Here is a 23,661-nt window from a genome sequence, read left to right as displayed (position 1 = left end):
CCCTGGTTTGGATCCTGTCAATTTCAAAAGAAAGTTTAAAAAAAAGCTGTTTTTTCTGTCCCAGAATCAGAATCTATGTGCTAGTAAACATCATGGTTTACTCTAAAGAACCATGCAGGGATACCTGAATTTGTCTTCTTGCAGATTCTGATGGTTACTTCCGGGGAGGAGGACGATTTCTTGTTGTACTTTCTACAATATTAATTACAGCATTTGAAGAGCAGTAACAAGAAGATGTCTCTTGTTTAATGTTGTCAGTAAAATCAGAACATTTGCTTTAAAGTCAGTAAAGATTTTCACAGTGGTTGCCAGCCCCAGTGTCCAGTCAGACTTTAATGATTATCAGAACAGACAACCATGGAGTAAATGTAGAAATTCCATATAATCCTGCAATAAAGAGATGCTCTGACAATTCATAAAATTCCAAAATTTCAGACCTAGAATATTGATTTAATTTTCATGTTATTAAGTAGCATGGAGTGAGATGTTGAGGAGAAAACCTTAAAAGCAAAATAATTAGAAAATTAGATAAAGCTGAAAAACATGCCTTGTAGTTATATGTTGCCACAACTACTCACCTATATTTCAACTGTGGAAATGATAAAGCATACAGTTAATTTTAACACCTCATAATTTTCATGTTTGCATTTTGAGCATGTTTGTTTTGCTAGATCTGAAATTACACAATGAATTAAAAGCTGAAGAACTTGAACATCACATTGACAACATTCTTATAATTTTAAAATACTTCTAGTGTGTTCATTTTACTAACATTATATGCAAATATATCAAGGTTAATTAATTGCAAGTCTTCTGTTGTCTGTTTCTAAAATTAAGGAAAGCATTTTGGATACAATGACAGCTTGCCAAGCTCCAGACTGAGGCAGATAGAAGACGTTAATGTAGAAGGAAGAAAGCATTACTTCCTTGGTTCTTCTCTTAATGTTGAGGTTTTTTTCCTTTTGGTGTACCTCCTATCTTATAGAGATAGTTACTTACATGCAAAATACTTTTTCATCAAAATGTAAGATTTAGCATCTACTATTTTAAACATCACAAAATGCAGTTAGTTTTCAGAACAATACAAGAGATATAGTATGATATGAATCAATGTTTGTCATCTGTCAGTAGTTTTCAAACTAAATTATCTCTGCAATACTTTTAAGTCATGGCAAGAGTTACTTGTTTATGAGCAGAGATTTTTCGGTTTGTTTATTTCTTGTATGTGACACTTTTCTCTCTTTTGTGCTGGAATGGGATTGCTTTAGGAAGGAGAGGTTCATCTAGAATTCATTTAACAATTCAGTTTACCATTTCTTAGCAGGAAGAGAGCTTCACTTACTATCCTATGGTTTTGTTGACTCTACAATGCTGGCAGGAGTAAAATGTAAAAAAATGTAATAATGTAAGAAGATTAATTGGAATTGCAGTTCATAGGGAGTGAGTATTCTATATTTGACTGTATCTGAACAATCTCTTCTTAAAAAACACACTTCTTATGGCAGATGCTGTTTCTCAACTTTGAGAATAAAAGCAGTCGATTTTAGGTAACATAAAGGTCAACCATAGCATTACACTGTGCAGCTCAGAATTTTCAAAATAAATCCTACTTTTTGTAAAAGGTTTTTAATTTATTTTTCTAAATATTACAGACATAGAGATTGAAATTCTTCAACTTTATAAATGCATAGAAATAACTGAATGCATGGGCTTGATTTTAAAGTATCTTTAATGGGATATAGTTTTTACGGAGAGTATCACAGAAGGCACTTTAGGATCCTTCCTTCTCTCTAACATATGCATATTTTATGTGTATTTTAGTGCAGTTCTTATTAGAAACCTAGAATGTAAATGCAGTGCCAATGTCTTTTTGTGTCAAGTTTAACAGAAGTATCTAGATATGTTTTTCTTTTCTGTTTGAAAATGCTTTTATTCTCTTGTCTCCTTAAAACACAAAACAAACAATTCAAGATTTTTTTGTTAATATGTTTTAAAGTGTAGCAACAGAAGTATAATTTGCTGAAATGTCTCTGTCAGTGGGATGCAGCATGTTTCCTTTATTCTTTGGAGAAAGAGGACACTTGTAAACTCATTCAATTGCCTATCTGTAAACACCACTGAGGCCCTGTTTTTGTTTTGCATTCATGAGGAACTCTGCTTTTCTCAGATGAAGAGTTAGACATTTAAAATGACAATTTCATTTACTGTAAATTACACTATACATGTTTAGCTTGTCTGTCTCAAAATCATTGTGCGTCTTGACTACCAAAAAGGGTATATTGCATATTGAAAACAGGAGAAGGAAGGATGATTGAAGGAATTCAACCTATCTAGTGCATTACTCATACCCTCTGCTTTCAAAACATAGTATAAACAAAGGCTAATGCATAAGCTGAAGTTGACTTTGTTCCGTTTATTTTCTTTCCATATGCTTCTAATTTCTTTATTCCACTAGTCATTCGTACATGCTTCATCAGTCCTTCTTTAGTTATTCAGTCAGATTTTATGTAAACTCAGTCCTGCAATCTATGTACTAAACCTGGGAAGGTAATTATGAAAATTGCCCATGCAAATTGGGTAAAGGCACACATAAATTACCAGTTAGAGGCTTAGCTAGTAGTTTGCTTGCATATTTACCTGAATTGCATTCATAATTGCAGTAATTATGTGAACAGTCATGGATGCACTTTTGCACACACAGCAACTGCATTTAAAAATTTCTTCTTGAAGTGAGTAAAATGATTGCTTTGCCAAGAAACTTAGGAGAGGATAAGGTGAGTTTCTCTAGTTAGAAAATTCATGATTACTAGTAGAGGATGACCTTATTCTAGAGCATTAATGAAGCTTAAAGTGCTGTAGTAGTGCAGTGTAAAGTCATGCACTGTTTGAATAAAACACTAGCATGAAGAGTTCACCTGAAGGTAGCCTGTGGCATGTGAACAAGACAAACCAGCATGGTTAGGTCTTACTGTTATTTTGGATATTCTTCTGTAATGTAATTTTGAGATTATGCGAATTCTAATCTTTCTAATGTTTAAATATTCTCTTCCATAGCATCCAAGTCAGTCTTGCCTGGTCAGGATAGCTTTCAGGGTTACCTTCTGGCAGTGTAAAAGCTGGGCACAGAGATGCCATCTTAGATTTGGGTTCATTTTATTCAGTTACATTAATCTTGTCTTGACTCATTAATAAACTGAAAATTAGAAACAAGGTCTCTGATTGTCAACAGTCTACAGAAGATTTTGGGGCAGCCTGAAACCTGAAAAATGTAAGCAGTTGAGTTTTGTTCTTATCCTGGTTTGGAACCCCCACATTTGGTCCCAAGGCAAAACAGACAAGGCTACTCAATTTGAGGAAGAAAATGAAACTTAATTTGATGTGCTACCAACCCCAAAACAAAGAGAAATAACCAACTGAAAGCGATACAGAGTAGGTAGATGATAAAGAACACAACCGGCCCTTTAAGGCAACCTTCTCCACAACTCTCCTCTCTTCCTGGGCTCAGGCATCTAATCCTGGTGTCTTTACCTCCTCCTCCCTTGAGCAGCACAGGGGTCAGGGAATGGAGTATTCAGTCAGTCCTTTCCCAGTAGCTCCTACTGCTTATCTCACCTCTGAGGAGGACTCCTTACTGATCCTCCCTGCTCCAGCACAGGGTCCCTCACAGGCTGGGCAGTCCTGCACAGGCTGCTCTGATGTGCATTCATCCCAAGGGCTGCAGCTCCTCTTCGCTTCCTCTGGATTGGAGTCCAAAGCACTCACCCCTCTGGCATGAGGTCTCCAAACTCACTCCCTCTGGCATGTGGTCCTCCCGGAGCTGCTGGCAATTATTAATCCTGCCACTGCCCTCCATTTGTTGCAGGGGAACAGTTGCACTCTTGCCACAGGCTGCAGGGGGGGTCTCCAGTCCAGCACTCCTGCTCCTTTTCTCCTCCTCTGACTGTGGGGTCGATGTGGTGACCTTCATCTTGCGAAACCCTTCCACCTCTTCCTATGCGCTACAAATTTCCCTTCTTAAATAGTGATGGCAGAGACACCACATTGGCCTGGCCAGGCTGGAGGTGGGTCCAAAACTCAGAGATGGTGGAAGTTTTGGAAACTATTTACAGGGGCAGCACTGCACCCCCCTCCCCCATTACCAACCAAAAGCAGCTCCACACAAACCTATTAAAGTGTTTTATGAATATTATTATTATTATTCATCATATTCAGCTCTGGATAACAGCAGTCTAGATCGCCCCAAATATAAGTTAGAAGTAGATTAGTATGACTAGAGTCTCGTCCAAGAAGAAAGGGAAGGGGAAAACATCTTAGAGAATTTTGGAATTTCTAGATTTTTTTCCTAGATTTTCTTTAAAATGTTGCAAGTATTCATCCAGACTAAAGCATTTTAAAACTTTGATGAACTTGTGAGGCTATCCTGAGAAAGCACAAAGGCCCTTTCTTTGAAAGGTTATCTTCTCTTCGAACAACATCATTCCAAATACACAGTGGTTATAGTCTTCTCTAGCTTGAAAAGTTCTCTCTAAAGCCCAACTTTGTGATCTCAATAATCTACTTTGTTACCTATGTATCCTTCTCTTTCTTTACCATGAAGACATATTTTCCAAAGCTTGGAAGTTCTTGTATTTCAGAGTCAAGGGATTTTCTTAACCTCTTGAGGACACGTTCTGTAATTTTTTTCATACACTGCTTTCTTTGCTTGCAGGTAGCAAATGGTTGCTTCCTAAATTTCACTGTAAAACTTTCCTGTATTGTTGTGAATTCCATACAAAACAATCGACATACCTTGAGTTTTGCTACTATGCATGTCAGGATATGCAAAGAAAAAATTACATCACAACACTCTTACCACAGACTATACTATGCTTCACTGGCATGCAGGAATAGAGTGAAATCATTGTATATAGGGTCATAAAAAAAATAACTTCCCCAGCTGTTAGTTGCTGCTCTGTAATGTTGAAAGTACAAGTTTGTAAGATAAAGGAAAAAGGAAGTTTTTGCAGCCAAGCCAAGGTTGCTGCTTTATTCTAAAGAGGAATGGGACAATAAGAGACTTCGTGATAAAAAAGAATAGACTGAATAATGAGCTTAAAAAGATATCATAAGTTGTGATTGCCCAAAGCATTCCTTTGCAAGAAATTATGGTCTTCTCTTTTTTCTCTTAAATTGTTTTGGTACGTTGATCAGGCTTTATTACGGAAAGTATGCAGCATTTAGAAATATCAAACGGAGAGAATAAAGATATATTTTTAAATTAAAAAGAAAGTTTCCAGAAAGGTCTTCTTGTTGTCCTAAAAACAGAAGTTCATCACCCAGTGTACAATGCTCAGTGCACACACCCAATAGTGTGAATGCACATGCACAGGTGCCTGTCTCAGGTCAGCACACTGTGGTTCCAAAACTGTCATTATTTATACACCCTTTTTTTTACATATTCAATATGTTAATACATAGATATTAATATCCCACTAAATGATTGGTCACAATATCTTCCCCTAACATGTAAATTAGCACTCATGCCCACTTTGTCTTGTCCTCCTTCTTCTTTTAGGTATGGAATGTAAGTTGAGTTGGTGGTCCATGAGTTAGTGGTTGTGATCTCCTCCTGCCAGAATTACCCTTCCCCTAGTTTCTTCATAATTTGGCAGATGTGGGCAGTTTGTTGCAGTCTATTGACTCTACTCCCCATTAATCCTACCTAAGTTTCTGATTTTGACATGCATACACAACAGTGAATTGTGTAATCATTATTCTTATGGTGTTCCTAACAAAGTTAGCCTCATTCTTTTGGCATTTTGACATCGTTCTCTCACAGGCTAATATAATGGACACTAAGCAAAACAGATTTACTAATTTCAGTCTTTTGAGACAGCTGGATATCTGTTCATCTATATAGTTGAAAATAAAATAATTTAGATTTTTCTTATTTCAGAATTATAATATTAGACTTGACAAGCTTCAGATGGATAATTACACTGGAGATGTTAAATAGATTTTAGAGACAAAGTTGTAAATAATACAATACAGAAGTATGATGAACTTATTAGCATATCATTAAATCGCTTTTTCACCGAGAGCCAAGCATATTTTTCATAACTTGAAAAAAAATGTCTGTCCCAGAAGTAGCACATGGGCTTAACATTTACAAACCCTCACAATATTTGCCTATGGTTTAGGTTTATATTGCAGGGAAAATTATGACAATGTAGTTGCAATTATCAGTAAGTTTATCACTTATACCAAGACTGTATCTAGAAAAAACAATATCTTCTGAGTAAAACATTTTGCAGACCTTTTGTTTCAACTTCTATTATTACTTCCATTCACAACAAGAATTTACAGGACAATAGGAAGATTTGTTGAAAGATACTTTCACTCACTTGTGTTGGGTTTGTGTGGAGCTGTTTTTTCCTAGTACCACAGGAGGGACTGTGGAGGTGGGCCCTGTAATGAGTTCTCAAAACTTCCCCTGGTTCTAAGTTGGACCTACTTCTGGCCAAGGCTGGGCCAATCGAGTGCCTCAGTGTTCATTGTTTAAGAAGTGGAGAGCTGTGGCTGGAAGAGGAAGGAGAGGGGTGAGAAGAAAGTGACTATCAAGACCTTGAGGTCAGTAAGAAGGGAAAGGCGGAAGTGTGTAGAAGCAAAGACCACCATGGTGAGACAGCAGCTGTCCCCTTGAAACCTACGGAGGGCAATGGGGAAACAGATCCACCTACAGCTCATGAAAGGCCCCATGTCAGGGACTGACTGTGCCTGGAGGAGGCCATGATTTTGTGGTTAGGAATATACCTGGAGTTCTGTTAGCAATGGAGGAGACCTGTGCTGGATGAGTTTGTTAGGAGCTGCATCCCTTGGGAAGGATTTGCACTAAAGAGTTTGTTAAGGACTGTATCTTGTGGTAGGGACCCCATGTTGGAGCAGGGGAAGAATGTGAGGAATCTTCCTCTGAGGAAAAAGAAGCAGCAGAGACCATCTGTGAGGGACTGACCACAGCCCCTGAGGAAGCAGAGATATCAGGAGCAGGGAGCCAAGTCCAGGAAGAGGGCTACTATGGTGGGAGTTTTTTTTCTGTTTGTTCTGTCTTTGGTTGCTGGCAGGTGAAATTGTTTTTGTTTTCTTCCCCAAGTCAACTGTTCCTGTCTGTTTTGCCTGGGACCATAATTGGTAAGCAAGTACCTCTGTCCTTTGGGTTTTCCATGAGGCCCCTAGTTGTCTTTTCTCTTCTCCATCTCACCACAGAAGAAGGAAGGAGTCGGGGAAGCAAAAGAAGTTAGCAAGCTTATTATGCTAAAACCCATAATTTATTACGATTTTGTCCTTAATAAAATGTAGAATCACGTGGGATATGGTTTGTTGGTTTCTTTTTTTTTTCTTTCCCAGGGCTAGTGGTATTGGCCAGGAAAAATACTATTTTCTTTATCAAGGAAAATTAACTTGTCCAGAAATTCACAAAATGTACACCAAAAACCTAGATTACTTTAATTTTCAGCAAGCACATGTCAGTATTGGTAGATGGATAATGTACAGTCAGAGTTCTGTGCGATTTAGTACCAGGGTGTTAGGGAGTTATAGGAAGTTTCATTTGCTTTAATACAACTGTTGTGTGTGGGAATGCAAGAACTAACACTGCTTCCATCTGAGACTGAAACAGCTAGCTAAATAGTTCACTTAAATAGGGGTTGTATTTATCAATGAGCCTTCAGAGATCTGAGCCAGCTGAGTCTCCCTAATCCAGCCATTGTCACACTTACTCATGTTCAGACTTTGCTTATGATTAATTCTGCAGGAGATTATGTTACAGGCACAATGGCATTCCCAAACCACAATCCCAGATAGGACACCAGGGCTCTGGGAAATAATTTCAAGAGTATTCCACATCATGGTACCCATGAGGAAGGATGTAGACAATTGCAGACTAGATATACCTGGGTTACTGTGGTTTCAAAGATAACGACTTTGTATCACATTCGAATAGGAACAAGGTATGTTAAATGTTTGTGCAGAATAGCAGGAAATATCATAAGCCTAATGATAAGGCTAATTAAATGTTTAGAGCACATAGCAGACTCAGGTTTTATTCCTTTCCATGCCTTCTGGATGGCAGAGGTTTTTATGTGAGATCCTTCTGCCCTCTGCTTCTGTCCAGCACCTAAACAGATGGACAACACTGGAAAGATGACCCCTCTTCTCTTGCAAAAGACTTTTTCAGTGCAGTAGCATACTTTAATTAAATCACACTGACAATATTTCAAAACTCTCTTATTCCAGCTAATGTGCTGCAGCGTCCAGATCTGTGAGGGAACTGGCACTTTTGAGACTGATATTAAATGCAGTTCAGATCCTACAGAGTTTTCCTCTAGTTAGAAGATATGAGACGCCCTGACAGTGCACCAGCTTTTTAGGTGTCACAGCTGGTTTAGTGTGATTTCCTAACCGGAAAGAATTTTCTGCCTCTTCTCCTAGGGACATTCCCTGCACTTAGGCAGACCTCCTGTCATTGAACCTGAGAAACGTGGGTTTTCTGATATGTTGAACTTAATGAGCAGTAGAACCTTTGTTGGAGTAGGGAAATGGAGCAGGTTTTGAGATAAAGGGGAATCACAGAAAAGCACAAAGTAGCTGGACGTGCATTTCAGATGTCACCTATGAAAATCTTCTTTCTTTATATAGACTATTGACAATTTCATAGTGATTTTTTGACCAAGTCCCCAAACTTGACAACTAGAAAGAACTGACCATTCATTGGCCTTTAACTTCACATGTTGTGCAGGGTGAGAAAGGCAGATGCCAGTTCACTGTCAGTCTCCAGAACTTGTTGCTCTGCGTGGAAATAATGCAGCATTACAAATCTAGAGTTGAGCTTTTTCAAAAGGAGATGAGAACTGAGGCAGAGCATAAGCTAATATGATACACAGTATGGTCACCAAGAATGATCTGTGGTTATAGCTCTTAGACTTCGTATCACCTTTCAGTGTTTTCCCTTGCTGTATCTGGCATTAATGAGTGTAGGTCTAGTGGCTTCTGCTTGGGCAGCTGTCCCTTACTGAAACTTGTTAAAGCTCATTGAAACAATATAGGAGCCTGAACAGACTAGAATTCAAAGAGCTACTTGGTCATTCAAGGTCTTAACATCTTCCCAAAACACTTTCGCACATATCAAGTTAGTCAATGACTGTATCTGTGTTTCTCTAAGCATATGAACATTGGCATACCTAAGTTATTTGCATGGCGTTAATCTTAACATAACACATACTGTACTCAAGTCATGTGTCACTCATTTACTAAGAGTAAACATCCTTAAATACCTTTATTTAAACATCCCACTCTAATTCTAATATTTCCAGTTTCTTTAAAATTAAATACTTTCTAAATGCTGTGCAAGATGCACTTTATTTTTAAATATATATTGTGATAAATATGAATGTATTTCATTAAACATTTATTTAAATGTTAAGTCCCCAACACTGCCATATAAAATATTTTAAATATGTATGACAAAAATCACTGACAGATACATTAACATCACTGAGATACATGACTACGTACTAGTGACTTTCCCAGCCCTACACTGTGCTTGGCACTTTCTGCTGTCATGTGGCCAGATCCTTTCTTGACAAATCTGTTAGAAAATTTACCAATCATTTTCAAGAAAGGTCTCTCCAGACTGGTTTATTAATATAAATGTATCTAATACAACTTTATTTAGTTTGTAGTAGGGAGAGCTGGATGATGTGGTCAGGGTGCCTTTGTTAAAGCAGATAGAGTGAATGACATGGGACAGCTAATAGTCACATTGCCCATCTCACTGCAGGAAGATAGTTTGATACTATTGGGGTGCACATCACAGAAAGAAAAAAAAAATCCAGTACAGAATGAAATAGAATGGAGCAGAATCAACAAAAGTTACATCAATCTCACACTGGTTATGTTGGTTGGTCACAGGAGCAAAGCACTGCAAAGGTGACAGTAGCTGCTTGCATCTCCTTTCTCCTCCTGCACTACAGAAAGCATAGCTTCACACTATTCATAATATCTCTGAGAATCTAGTCGGTATTCCTAGACCTAATCTTTTCATGTCCCTTGGAGGCTTCTATTTGCCTGAAGAAAGGGGAGACAGTGTTGTCTCTCTCAAGCATCCTTCTGACTTTGTTTCTTTTGATGAAGGGCTATTGATTCAGGTGTGTTTGAATGAACCTGTGAATATACTGCTGACTCAGGAGTTATTTAACATCACTGAAATAAATGTGAAACACGTTATTTTTCTTTATGTAAATAACTGTTGAAATAGTAAATAGTTGTTATTTGTAAAAAAACAGTGAAAGGATAATATTGTTATCAGAAGATGTGCACAAGAATGTTTGGCTTGTACTTCCAATATTCCATTTGTCTGCTGTCAACCTATACCTGCTGTTAAGCATTAGACTCTTAAAAAAAAGAGAATAAGATAACACAAATTATTCACCATTAATTCTTTAAAATGAATCGCTATTAAAAGCTTAATTATTTGCTGAGAAGGTCCAAATTAATGGACTTTTCAAGATCAAACAAAACTGAAGATATTTGTCCAAATTAAAATAGAAACATGCATCCAGAATATACCAAATGAACATGTATGCTCCTGTAATAATATTTTTTATTATCTTCAGCTTCCAGGCCAGACTTTTAATTATGACCCTTTATATCAGTGAAAACCATGTATTCAGGATTAAAAACCTATTTCTTTAACTAGTCTAGTTAAAGTCTGTGGTTTGATATATTCTATGCTACAACTTTTACAAAAACCAAAGAACACTTCTAATAACACTTTTCTAATTTCATGGTTCAGTGCACAGTCAGTAAAGATTTAAATAATTCAGAAAGAAAGCCTATTCTGTTTCTTTATTAGAAGTTTGAGTCAGGCAAATTCTTTGACATTTAATAGGTTTTTAACCCTTTTAATAACTTCTTATAATGAAATTTATTGGAGGTTGTTTTAAATAAAGGGTTATTATATTAGACTGAATAGCAGTCAGTAGTTTTTTATGATTAGTTTTGAGACCTTGGCCCTGTGTGACTCAAAGGATATTAAAACATAAAGTAGAAAAGAATGTTAATAGTCACCAAATTAACTGTGTACCAAGAAGTATAGAAACTGTATATTACTGCATTCTTGTAATTACATGATTGTGCTATTAAATTTTGCAGTCAAATTTTGAGTATATAATTGTTTTAAAGAAGCTTAAGATCACTTACAGAACCAGTACTGTATAAAACAACCTGAAGTGGTTTAATTTTTAACAGAATGATTTTGAAAAGATTAGAGTAGTAAATTTAATAAGGTCTTTTTTTAGTTTAGGGTTCTTTTTACATGTGAAGTTTCTGGTCTTTAATTTTAAGCCTGTTTTTCTGATCAAGAGAAATTTTGAATTATCCTTTCATTTTATCCTGAAAATGCACTGGGCATAGTACATAAAATACACTTTTGTACAACACTAAAATATTCCCCAAATACTCACTTACTTTAAAAAGTAATATTTCATTATGCAGTTAGCTGAAACAGAAGAGAATTATAAAAATAAGATGATGAAAACAGACATCCTTTCCTCTGTTAGGTGGTGCTTTGAGCTATTCCTTTTAATGTGTTTTGAATGGTTCTCTGTGGTCTTTTTACAGCAACCTTAGTTCTCATTACAAATCTTTCTCTAGCACTTATTCTCGTATATATGTGCTAAAAGAAGACTTGTTTGCAGATGTAATTTCTGCTTTAACTGAACAGAAACAAAGATCTGATATCATGTGGGTCTTTGGGTTTGATTGGCCTTCATTCATGACAGGGCATACATACCAGTTCTCAATTTCATCAACTCTAAAACTCTATCAACTCAGTAAATCCTAACTTCTTGTCAGATTTCAGACTTCTAAATATTGAGGTCACTTTTTATTGTTCTCACAAACCTGTCTGGCAACTTCACGTTATCATTCCTCTCTTCTGAAACCTTGACTTTGAGAGACAAGTGATTATGTAGGAATTCAGGGGGTCTTTTTTCTCTCTTTTTTAATAAGCATTTCTGTGTCACTGGAAAACATCTTGCAGATATGCATTGGCTTATAGTAGAAGACAATTAAAACACCTAAAATAAAACCAGTAACATTTCTAAGAAAATCTCATGGCTTTTCAGGAGATTGGCTAGTGCTGCATTTTAATGTAGCATTACTTGGCAACAGACAAACATTCAGATTTAATATGGCAAAGTCGTCTTGGGAATATAAATGAAAATATGACAGAAAAAAAATAACAGAAATGCCTTCTGCCTAATGAAGAAAGTCTGTGATGCCTACCTGGTGACTCAGGTGGGTGAGACACTCATGAAGAAGGAAACATATTGTTGGTATCTTCATAGGTAACACTTAGTATTCCCTGGGGTTGTCTCCTTTTTTTTTTTTTTCAATTGATTATTTCAAACATAGCTGCTTATACTATATTACTTTCTCACTTACCTTGACCACTTAGACAAGAAGCAAAGAACCATCAACCACTTCCACAGTGTTTGGAAAAGTTAATGAGAGCTCTCTCACTAGTAAAAAACTAAACAACAGTAATTGTAAGATCTGATGGTGGTAATAGAAGTAATACCTTCTGTACTTTGATATTAATTTGCCCAAAGTAGTGAGATATGTGACCTCCACTTGCTTCAGTGAGTAAGCCCTGTGTACTTCTTATGCTTTAATGCTTTTACCTCCAGTGTATAGTCACTAATATTTCTTGCAGATACTTAATCTTGTTGTATTTACTTTGATCTGTTGAGGCAATCTCTCTTCCTTCTTTCATTTAATGTTTAAGATTTATTATAAATTAATTTAAATAGGGAGGGACAATTTGCACTTACTCAGCTTTTCAGAGAGGTGTTGGATCACAGTTCGTAACTATTACAAGAAAAATAACATGGGAATTATTTTGCTAACACCACATTCTTTTTTAAACACCCTGCCTAATGCTTCTGAGAAAAAAATTATTTGCTTCCTAAAGCCATCTTCTGAGATGTTTGTCAAGATTCCTGTAATTTGACTCTTTCTGCATCTTACACAGGTTAACCAGCTTGTATTAAAAGGACAGATAATTAGGAGGATTTTAATGTTATATGGTCTATCCTGTCAGAGATGACAGATTCTGTCTGAATGCTGTCTGAGAAAAATATCTATATTTTTGTGAACTCTGAGGCACAATATTTCAAGAAAGGTGAAGGTTATTGGACATAGTCCAAAGGACAACAGGAAGAATGATCAGAGGTGTAGCATATGAAAAAACTCCTTCAATTTTCAGATTTAGTTGTTTAGTCTAAGGAAGAAAAAACTGAAAGAAAATTCATAATAGCCTTCTACTGTGTGCAACTTTTCTGTAAAGAAGGAGAAAAACATTCCTCACGTCCACTGGGAGCTGAGCGAAAAGTAGTAGGTTTAAATTACAACAAAGGAGATTTAGGTGAGACATTACGGAAAAAAGCCCTTTCCACTGTAAGGATAGTTAAGCACAAGAATTGCCTAGGGAGGTTATGAAGAGGTTAGACAAACATCTGTCAGAAATGATTTAGGTGTAGCTAATCCTGCTGTGAGATAAAGTGTTGGGCTAAATAACCTTTTGAGGTCTCTTCTAGCACTATTTTCTGTGATTCCATGATTAGGATATTACTGTAGTCGCATTGTCCTGCAGAAAGATGTTTCTGTGCAGGGATAATATCACTATACTCTGCAATGCACGCTTTGCTGTGGTTTTGCTTTGAGCTGATGAGAACAGTGGTCTGATGTTTAAGGCACTTTAGCTTTATTCTTAGTACCTTTGAGCAGGGCATTAGAAGCTTGTTTTCAGACAGACATCCTTGTTCTGGTTTTACACTAAACATGAACTGATAAGGGTTATATGTACACACCTCAGAATTAGTGGCTTTTACTATGTCTTTTAACTTGCAGTCAGACACTTATATGGGTGGATGCTCAGTTTCTGCTTATAAGCAAAATGCAAACAGGAAAAAAAATAGCTGTGAAAAGAAATATATCATAGCTTACCCATTAGTAGAACCAAAATAAAACCAGACATGTTCTAAAGTTGAATATAACACAAGTTGTGAAACATCCTGGAACTGACAGATGGAGAATAATATTAAAATGCTAGATATTATCATTATCACTTCATCAGAGAAACCATTGAAGGCATCAGTTTAAGACTGTCCTTATCCTCTGCAACACTTAGAACTCTAACTTTGTTCTTCCATTTGGCCTTCTGCCACCCAGCCGGATTTGTGTGCAGCTTTGCATTCCGCAGGAGTGTGTTTGCAATGTTGCTTCTGCATACTGAATATGGCTCCAGCATAGCTACACATTGGTGGGTTTTGTAAAACTCCATCTGGAGGAACAAGGAACAAGAAACTTCTGATTCTGAAGTAGTTTAAAAGAAATTGGTTGTATTCTTCATGTAATGTTGGGAGAGAGTGTGTTTGATTAGTGATACTGTTCCTGCAGAGACGAGATTGTGGCAGCATTTGAAAAAGGGATATATTGTCAGGCCATGGCTGTGACCCAAGTGTGTGGTTTTCATGGATGGGACTGTTCTTGAACCCGGTAGGTAAGATGTGCACAGTTCTTGGTTTGTTGATCCTTCTGAAAACTGAAGGTTCATCACATTGTCTTCTGTAGTGTGATCTCATAGCTTTTCACAGTTATGTGGTTAGCTATCCATTCTTATGCAAGCAATGTGCAGTTTCCATTTTCTTAGACAATCCTACTTTACAAAGAAGAGGCAGGATGGAGGAAGGCAGGAGCTTCAGTGCATGGCAGAGAGTTGAGCCAGAAACCTTATCTGCAGATGTGGATACTTTTTGCTGAGGGCCATGGCTCTGCGTGATGGACTTATAGACTGATACTTTCTCTGCAGGCAGGTTCCCTAGGTGAGAGTTTCTGTCTTAGCATTTAAAAGGGAACACATACTGTTAAACAAACTTACTTGCTGCTTACATCTGGTTTTGTAAAGGTACCTTGGTATTTATCCGATTTAAAAATTCAGAAGGCAAGCTGAATTCATGTGAAAAGAAAAATACTGGGTTTGGTTTTTTTCCTCCTGTACCTCATTTACAGTCCTCAGAATTTCACTAGTGAAGGGTTCTCTTGCAAAAATATACATGGGGATAGCCGGATGACTATGAGCCAGCAATATGCCCTCATGGCCAAGAAGGCCAATGGCATCCTGGGGGTGTATTAGAAGGGCTGTGGTTAGTAGGTCAAGAGAGGTTCTCCTCCCTCTCTACTCTGCCCTCGTGAGACCACACCTGGAATATTGTGTCCAGTTCTGGGCCCCTCAGTTCAAGAAGGACAGGGAGCTGCTGGAGATAGTTCAGCACAGGGCCAGGGAATGGAGCATTTCCCTTATGATGAAAGGCTGAGGGAGCTGGGGCTCTTCGGCTTGGAGAAGAGGAGACTGAGGGGTGACCTCATTAATGTTTACAAATATGTAAAGAGTGAGTATCAGGAGGATGGAGCCAGGCTGTTCTCAATTATGTCCAATGATAGGACATGGGGCAACGGATGCAAGCTGGAACATAAGAGGTTCCAAAGAAATACAAGGAAGAATTTCTTCACTGTGAGGATGACAGAGCACTGGAACAGGCTGCCCAGATAGGCTGTGGAGTCTCCTTCTCTAGAGACATTCAAACCCACCTGGATGAGTTCCTGTGTGACCTATTCTACCTGGTCCTGCTCTGGCAGGGGAGTTGGACTAGATGATCTTCCGAGGTCACTTCCAACCCTTACGATTCTGGGATTCTGTGATACATCCAGTACCATCTGGTTGGTGTCTGAAAATGCAGTATATGTTCAGTGCCACAGCTAAAAGTGAATTACAGACTTTTTATATGTTGTTTAAAGATCAGAAACACAGAATCTTCTACGGCATTTATCTGATAATATTTGAAGCTTATACAAAGAGTTTTTAGTAAAGGAGAAATCATTTTAATAATATCAATTATATTTTACTTAAGTAAATGCAATTAAATTATAGTCTTTTTTCTTGCTTTTTGAGGTAGGTACTTTACAAGTTCATTCAAAATAAGAGTTTCTAGGAGTTTCAGATAGTGCTCATTTCCTTTCTAGAGTTCAAAAAATCATGAGGATGCATATTCTTATTAAGAAACAGTTTTCCTTTTCCAGCTTTTTATGAAGTGGTTTATTTGCAGCCCTAATCCAACACCATGAAGTGCTGCCCTACAAAAGCCCAAGGGATGGTGTGTTCTTAGTCGTTGGATGATTGTGGGCAACCCAGGGAGGGCAGGTACCCACAGCGAGCTTAAGCACCACAAGGTGAAGGGTGGACATTTGGGAGGGTTTTGCCTCCCCCTTCCCATCACAAAAGGGACTGGGTGAGTTTCCATCCCCAGCCCTCTCCTCCTATGCTGGGGACAGCCAATGGTCCTGCTCTTCATTTCCTAGCTCCTTGTTCCCCAGCTGCTGTCCAGTCTAACAGCTGGATCCAGAGCAGGAGTTGCAGCTTCATGGGCACAACTGTTGTGATATGGGGTGTCTGCTAGAGGCAGAGATAACGATAGTTTTTGAGGCTAGTATGTTTGGTAAGGAGGAGAGCTGATACTGGAGGGAAGGGAATAAGAAGTTGGCAGCAATCTTTAGAAATAGAAATGTCTGCCAGGATTCAAATTTCAGTCTTCAATTGATTTCATACACCATATTGTCTCTGCTTCTATTTTCCAGTGCTTTAGTAGTCATTAAATGATTTTGAACATGTTGGTATCTATAAATCTGTTTTACCAAAAGCTATTACTATCTAAGCAATACAAATACAGCTATAATGATGATGTCACATTGTCAGAAGCCATTTCAAATACTTTTCAGAGACACACGTTTGTGTGAAGTTGTAAGTATGCCATAACTAATGGTATTATTAGTTTGATTTACTGCCAGCCAGTCAGCTTTACAAAAATCAATCCCCAAGCTCATAAAGTATCCCCCTAAAACTGATAAATTTTTACACTATCAATAATAAGAGAAAATATGAAGTTACAGGTTTATCTTGTCTTTTTCTGGGCACTACTGGTTGAAAGGTATCTTACAGATTGCTGTGATATATAGGAGTGTATGTATGAGAGAGAGATAGGTTATAGAAGTCATGAGCTATAAAAAGTTTTAAAAAAAAATCTGACTGATCTTTAGACAATTCAGGTAGCATGTCTAACACAGACTGTCAGTAGAATGAATGGGGTTATGTTAATATATTGAACCATTAACACATGTCCTTATCATAATGGAACTTACACAATGGTAGTTCCTGTCAGATTCCATTTGATATATACGGCATGTTTGTCTGATGCACAAAAAGACAACTATATCTATTTCATTTTGGCTCTGAATTGACATGCCAATTTTAAATCACTCACAGAATACCTTAGCTTAAAGCTGAACTTCTCCCTGACACTCTTTGGTATTTTTCATGTCTCCATATGAGTATACTGAAAAGATGTTACAGGCAATCTGCTGTATTGTGTGTGTATGGCTCATTTGACCTCTGGACAAGAAAGGAGTTTCATCCTCCAGTGCTTTTAATTCTTATCCTTGCAGACACTGAATTTGTTGCTTGCATTAAAATACTATGTCTCATTAATGCTAAGAAGCAGTGACCCACATAGCACAATGGAATCATTTGACAATCCTGTGAATTCCGAGCTTTCCGTTCATATATGTCTTAGCAGCAAATCAACTCAGAAATCATTTAATCAGTCTGTCAATGCTTCCTGCTTATCAGTCATCTGAATCTTGGAAATTCCAGTGTCTCATTGGACAGTGCCAGAAAAAATAGATTTGGACCTAATACTAGATATTTGGACTCTAAAAACTGCAGCTCCCAAATTCACAGCGCTCACACACAAAAATCCTTAGAAACTTAAGGCCTGGAAATTGTCTTGAATTTTGAGAATATTCATGTTCTCATCTGGTTCTGAACTCCAAAGTGCAAACCTGTCCCTATTTGTTAGCATTTCTGAAATACTCTACATGTAGTTACAGAAAGCAGTGCCCTTTTCTTCCCCCTATAAGGAAACAAGTTTTCATTGCTTTTTGTTATTCCCATGGGCTGAGACTGGAGTCTGGATAGTTTATAACAGTCAGTGTTATGCAAATGTCAATCATATCCTTACTCTGTTTATTTCCAGTATTTACATGTTTATCTAAGTGCTTGCCATTACTTTTAAAGCCTTACATAACAGATCAGGCCAACTGAGGTCTAAAGAAACAGAACACTTTATTAGTGATATATTTAATACAGTTTTTTTCCTCTTATAGATGCAAGATTTACGGAATACAGAAGGAGCCCAGTATAGTTCCCATCCTCAGATGGCAACCATGAGGCCAAGGGTTCAACCTGCAGACATTAGGCAGCCAGGAATGATGCAGCACGGGCAGCTGACTACTATTAACCAGTCCCAGCTCAGTGCACAGCTTGGTTTGAATATGGGTGGAAACAGTGTTCCTCACAACTCGCCCTCTCCACCTGGAAGCAAATCTGCAACTCCTTCACCATCCAGTTCAGTCCATGAAGATGAAGGAGAAGATAGCTCTAAGGTAGGCTTAGATGCTAGGATTACTATGTAAATGGTGGATGTTTTTAGGACCCGCTAAATGAATTGTATGACCACAGTTATTAAGGTGATACTTTTTACATTGTTGGTGGTTGAAGTGAATAAAGGGTTATGAATACAGACCTCACAGTTTCCAGTCAATTTTTTAAGCAGTTTGAGTAAATAACATCATTCCTCTTTGTGAGAGCAAAGTGGAATCCTATAAAACACAGATATTCCTTTAGGACTTTAATACAAAGGTTGAGTTTTCTCACTTGCTTAGAAGACATGTTTGCTATCCAGGTAAAGATAAAGTTACTGCTATAAAAAGTATGAACAGCCTGTACGATATGCTAGTCTTTGCTACGTGGTCACAGAATGAGTAAACAAAAAAATCATAGCAACGAGAACAAAAAGACCCTCTATGAAGTTTAAGGATCTTACCTTGAAAATATGGAAGACCCATTATGCATTTATACTCAGGGAGGTGCCGACACTCCATCATAATATATTTAAGCTTCATTTGAGTGTCAGTAGAGGCATGAAGAGATAATAGCCATTTACATAATACATTTCTTTAAAGAATAAACAGCAATTTATATAGCAGGTTTTGCACCTCCCAAAATCCTGAAAACTTCCCCAAAAATGCACAAATATATTATCTTGATTTTGCAGAGAAGATACAAATGATTGGGACTTAGCACAAAGTCATCCCGTAAACCAGGAATGGAGCATGTTGAAATTGAGAACCTCTTTAGCTCTATTTTATGGTCACAACAAAATAGCAGTCCTGTAGTGCAGTGTGTACCACAGGCACTTCTGAGGGAAAGGTTCAGACTTGGGAGGAATATGAAGAAAACATATTGTGAGTCACTGAGGTGGTAAAATCCTATCAAGAAATGTAAGTCTGGTTTGTTTTCAAATTATATTGTTTTTCATGCCTCAAGTTATAAAATAATCATGTAATTGAAGACATATGTTTTTATACATTTTGAATAAATTCATATTCAAAAGTTTTATTTCAGGACTTTCCTTTGATTTCACAAACTTCAAGTTTTAAAAATTACTGAATAATTCATACATTTTAAATGAGTATTTCTTTGCTGAGGAAGGCTTTAGAATACAGTTGTGTAAAAATAATTCCAGGCAGCCTTTACTTTTTCAGAATAATTTATTTGCTACTCCTCTTACTTTGCATGTATTGGTGAGAGCGTGCAAAATCCTCTAAACTTCTGCAGGAAACATCCACTCAAACAATGAAGATATCCTTTCTGCTTCCATCAAATATTTCAGTTATTTAAGTAATATTTTGCTTACACCTTTTCATTGCGACACTTCATGCTAGCAGAAGTGTGGGATTGTTGTTTTATGCAGACAGTACTCACATGAAGCTGATTTTTTCAATAAAGAAATACTAAGCACTGCAGAACATGTAAAACTTCGTCCTTTCATTGTTGTGGAATAATTACTGGAAGTGACTTATTGAGATTGAAGTTTTATCCACAACTTAAGAGAAGGTATAGAAGGCGTAGCATTAAGGAAATATTCGGGTGGAATGCAGCTGATATGCAAGGAATCTGTTCTCTTCCACGATAGTTCCCTAAGCAACAAAGCCTGCAACCTGAGATGCTGACAACACCAGGGGAGCTTGGTACATTGACCCTAAGAGAAACAAGACAGAGGGTAGAGCGGAGACACTGTAGACAGGCTCTGTGATATAAGCACAGGGATGGGAACCTGATGGTATTATAGAACTGATAAGCTCCATAGTTGCTACAGTGAGCCAGCAGTTTCTCTTTTTTTCTTTCTTTTTTTTTTTTTTGGTCAAAATCATGTCCTCTAGTTGAACTTCGCTCATTATAATGTCATTATAATATCAAAACACACCTCCATCCCAAAAGCTACCCGCCTCCAAGGCGTGAAAGCTCCTCACTGAGCGTAAGCTCTGAATTTCTTCTCCTCTATGCCTTTAAAAGCAAAGCGAGGAAATACCACACCAATTCTAACAAAGGTATGTATGACTAGAGTCACTCAAGCTCCACCAGAAAGTAAAAAAATAATACAAAAAAGGGATTAAGAGAGAAAAGGAATGTTAGGGGAAGGTAACATTGTAGACAAGTCAGGAAGACTTCATTGCTGACTTCTAGGATCAGTTGGTGGGCTGAACCTCTCTCTCCTCGCTCAGGACGTCTCTTGGGTGAGATTGGAACACTTGACTCTACCGAGTGCTTCCCCAGGAAACTTAGAAATCTCTATCAAGTTGTATCATAACGTAACATGTTTGTTTCCAGCTGTACTATTCATATTCTTGATATTTGCACATGCTTTGCAGACAGTATATTTATCAGCAGCGCTCCGAAAGAATCTGCACTTCTGTTACTTAAATAAATTGCACTATTAATTAATCTAGACTTGAAAGTTCTCACAGAATGCAACCTTAAGTATAACTGTGCTAGTTCATTGAACACAACTAGACAGAGAGTGCATTGTGTTGTTTTATTATATGTATTTATTGTATTGTGTGTATGTTTTATTTATGTATGAAGCCCAACTGGAATTATAGTGCCAAAATGGGCATTGTTCAGAACCAAAGCCCAACTACCCCCAGCCCCTCTGAGGGATCTGAGTATCAGCTGGGATGCAGTGGGGTTTATTTTTGGCCAAATTTCTTTACTCTTTAATGCAATAGTTTATAGAAGCCGGTTTATATAGTGTTCAAATTTTTACAAGCTGTATTGCTTTGGAAATTATTTTTTTAATTCTCTCATACTCATTCTAAGCAGAAAAAGCTGAAAAGGTTGTATAAAGCAATGGGAGTTTGTCACCCAGTGTGCAAATGTCCAATTCACACACAGGTTGGAGGTATTTTCTTTTAGTACATGAATGCACATGCATAGGTGCCTGTCTCAGGACAGCCCACCATGGTCCCAAAACTATTGTTATTTATAGACACAATTTTTACATATTCAATACATTAACATACATGCATTAATATCCCACTAAATGATTGGTCACAATTTCTTTGCCTAGCATTTAAATTAGCACATATGCCCACTTTGCCTTGTTCTCCTCTTTAGGGTCTGGGGTATAATTGGAGTCAGTGGCTGTGATCTCCTCCTGCCAGAATTACCCTTCCCCTAGTTTCTTCATGGTTTGGCAGATGTGGGCAGTTTGTTGCAGTCTGTTGACTCTACTTCCCATTAATCCTACCTAGGTTTCTGCTTTTGACATGCATATACAATAGTGAATTGTTTCAAGCTTAATTATTGTTCTTATAGTGTTCCTAAGAAAGTTGGCCTCGTTCTTTTGACATGTCAATGTTAAAAACAGGCACAATACATTAAAAAAAAGTTAAGTTTGGTATGCTGAAGTTGACATGGTGCCCTTCTCTGCTAAGGGAAAAGTTTTAAAGGACATTATATTGGGTTAATAATGACAGAGGGCTAAAATTTTTCTCCAGCTATCAAGGTTTAAACTGCAACTTTGAGGTGGGACACATTATGCCATACCTGTATTCTGTGAGATTTCCTAAGTCTTAGTGGAAACACCTAAATTTGGCCACCATCAGAGACAAGCAGTGGGCTGGTACACCTGATCCAGTGCAATGGTTCTGCTGCAGTTCTCTCCATCAGCATAAGTTAGTATATTGCTGTGGACTAAAATTTAAATCCCACTGCTGTGTATGTTTCTGTAATAGTACTCTTTCTCAATGCTGCCAATGAGCGGATAGGGATACTTAGAATAAACCAGATATCTGTGGAGATCTTTCTCACCAACCACGAGAGTATTACATTTTCTTGAAACTGCTTTGGAGGGGCCAGTGAGTGTTATTCTCACTCCAGAAATCCGCCTTCCAGTGAAATAAGGCGCTGGATGGAGATAGGAAGAGATAGAGGAATCATTCTGTCTCTTATGAGAGCCTCTTTTACCTAAATACAACTTTGCTGAATTTGGAGTTTTCTCTGCTATCATGTAGATGTGTTGTATTACTTAAAAGATCAGGATCGGAGCTCGTTAGTCAGTCCTTCTGTAGAAGTGCAAATGTCGCAGTCATGTAGTAGCTGCTGGAGGTCACCACTTTGAGCGTAGATGAATTGCTGAGGGATATGGTTTAGTTTAGTGACAGGTTTGACAGTGTTAGGTTAGTGGTTGAACTTGATCTTAAACGTCTTTTCCAACTGTAATGATTCTGTGATCTTGAGCAGCTTCATGACTGAAATAAGATGTTCCTGCCACGAGGACTGTGCAATAAACTACTCCCTCTGAATTCATTGCATCATTAATATCATCAGTGATGTTATTCCTGTTGAACCATCAGGAAAAGATGCTTGCATGTGTACCAACATTGAGCAAAAAGACTAAGTTGTCAAATGCAAAATCTCCTCCATGTCAGATGACCTCCCTTAGTTTATACTAGCTGAACGCTCAGCCTTACATGTGAAAGTGAAGATGCTAGTCTTTTGATAGAAGATTTGGTAGAGAAATATGTAACTATACCTGTTTCTATCTAGGGGAGAAAAAATACATAAATATCAGTGTCCTGTTCATGTTTGCATGAATTTCTAGAAAGAGGGTGATAGAAAGTATGAACAAATATGTGCATTATATAAATTTGGACTAGAAATGTAATTGTATTGCTAGTGAATCGCTGATTTCCATACATGGAGGAAATGACCATTTCAGCTTAATGTACATATTCCAAATGCCAGTAATAAGGAAACTCTACAAATTAATGTAATTGTTCATGTACTGAGCTTCTTGGATGTTTGTTCTATAGTAAATATTCAGGTTGTTGTAAGCCTTATCCAACATACACAAAACTAATGGCAGCAGCTGCTTAATATTTTTTGGCAATATTCATTCTCATAAAGGCTCTTTCATATAGCCTTTTGGACTTTAAATGTCATCTATTTCCTTGCGCACACACAAAAAAGGGAAGGGAGCTTCATCATAGAGTGCTCAGTTACCCAACACACTGTTGCTCTAAAAGCAAGACAGCTGATGTTGCTTGACCATAAGATCAGTGACAACAGTAGCATAATTGTAAGTCTATGTCTATGCAGTCAGAAAG

General features: G+C 37.5%; 1 protein-coding gene across 2 annotated transcripts in view; it reads left to right on the top strand.

Annotated features, from left to right (window-relative positions):
- The window catches only part of TOX (thymocyte selection associated high mobility group box), a 226,804-nt gene that overhangs the window by 159,696 nt on the left and 43,447 nt on the right, over positions 1-23,661 (top strand). Inside the window, exon 4 of one of the 2 annotated variants that reach the window (XM_061995000.1) lies at positions 18,316-18,594. The exons of the other annotated variant lie outside the window; for it this stretch is intronic. Coding sequence (XP_061850984.1) covers positions 18,316-18,594 — 279 coding nt within the window. The remainder of the gene's footprint in view (positions 1-18,315; positions 18,595-23,661) is intronic. 2 annotated transcript variants of the gene reach the window in all.

The sequence above is a fragment of the Colius striatus genome, chromosome 4 (genome assembly GCF_028858725.1).
Source record: "Colius striatus isolate bColStr4 chromosome 4, bColStr4.1.hap1, whole genome shotgun sequence".
NCBI classification, from domain to species: domain Eukaryota; kingdom Metazoa; phylum Chordata; class Aves; order Coliiformes; family Coliidae; genus Colius; species Colius striatus.
This window is presented reverse-complemented; position numbering and strand designations above follow the sequence as displayed.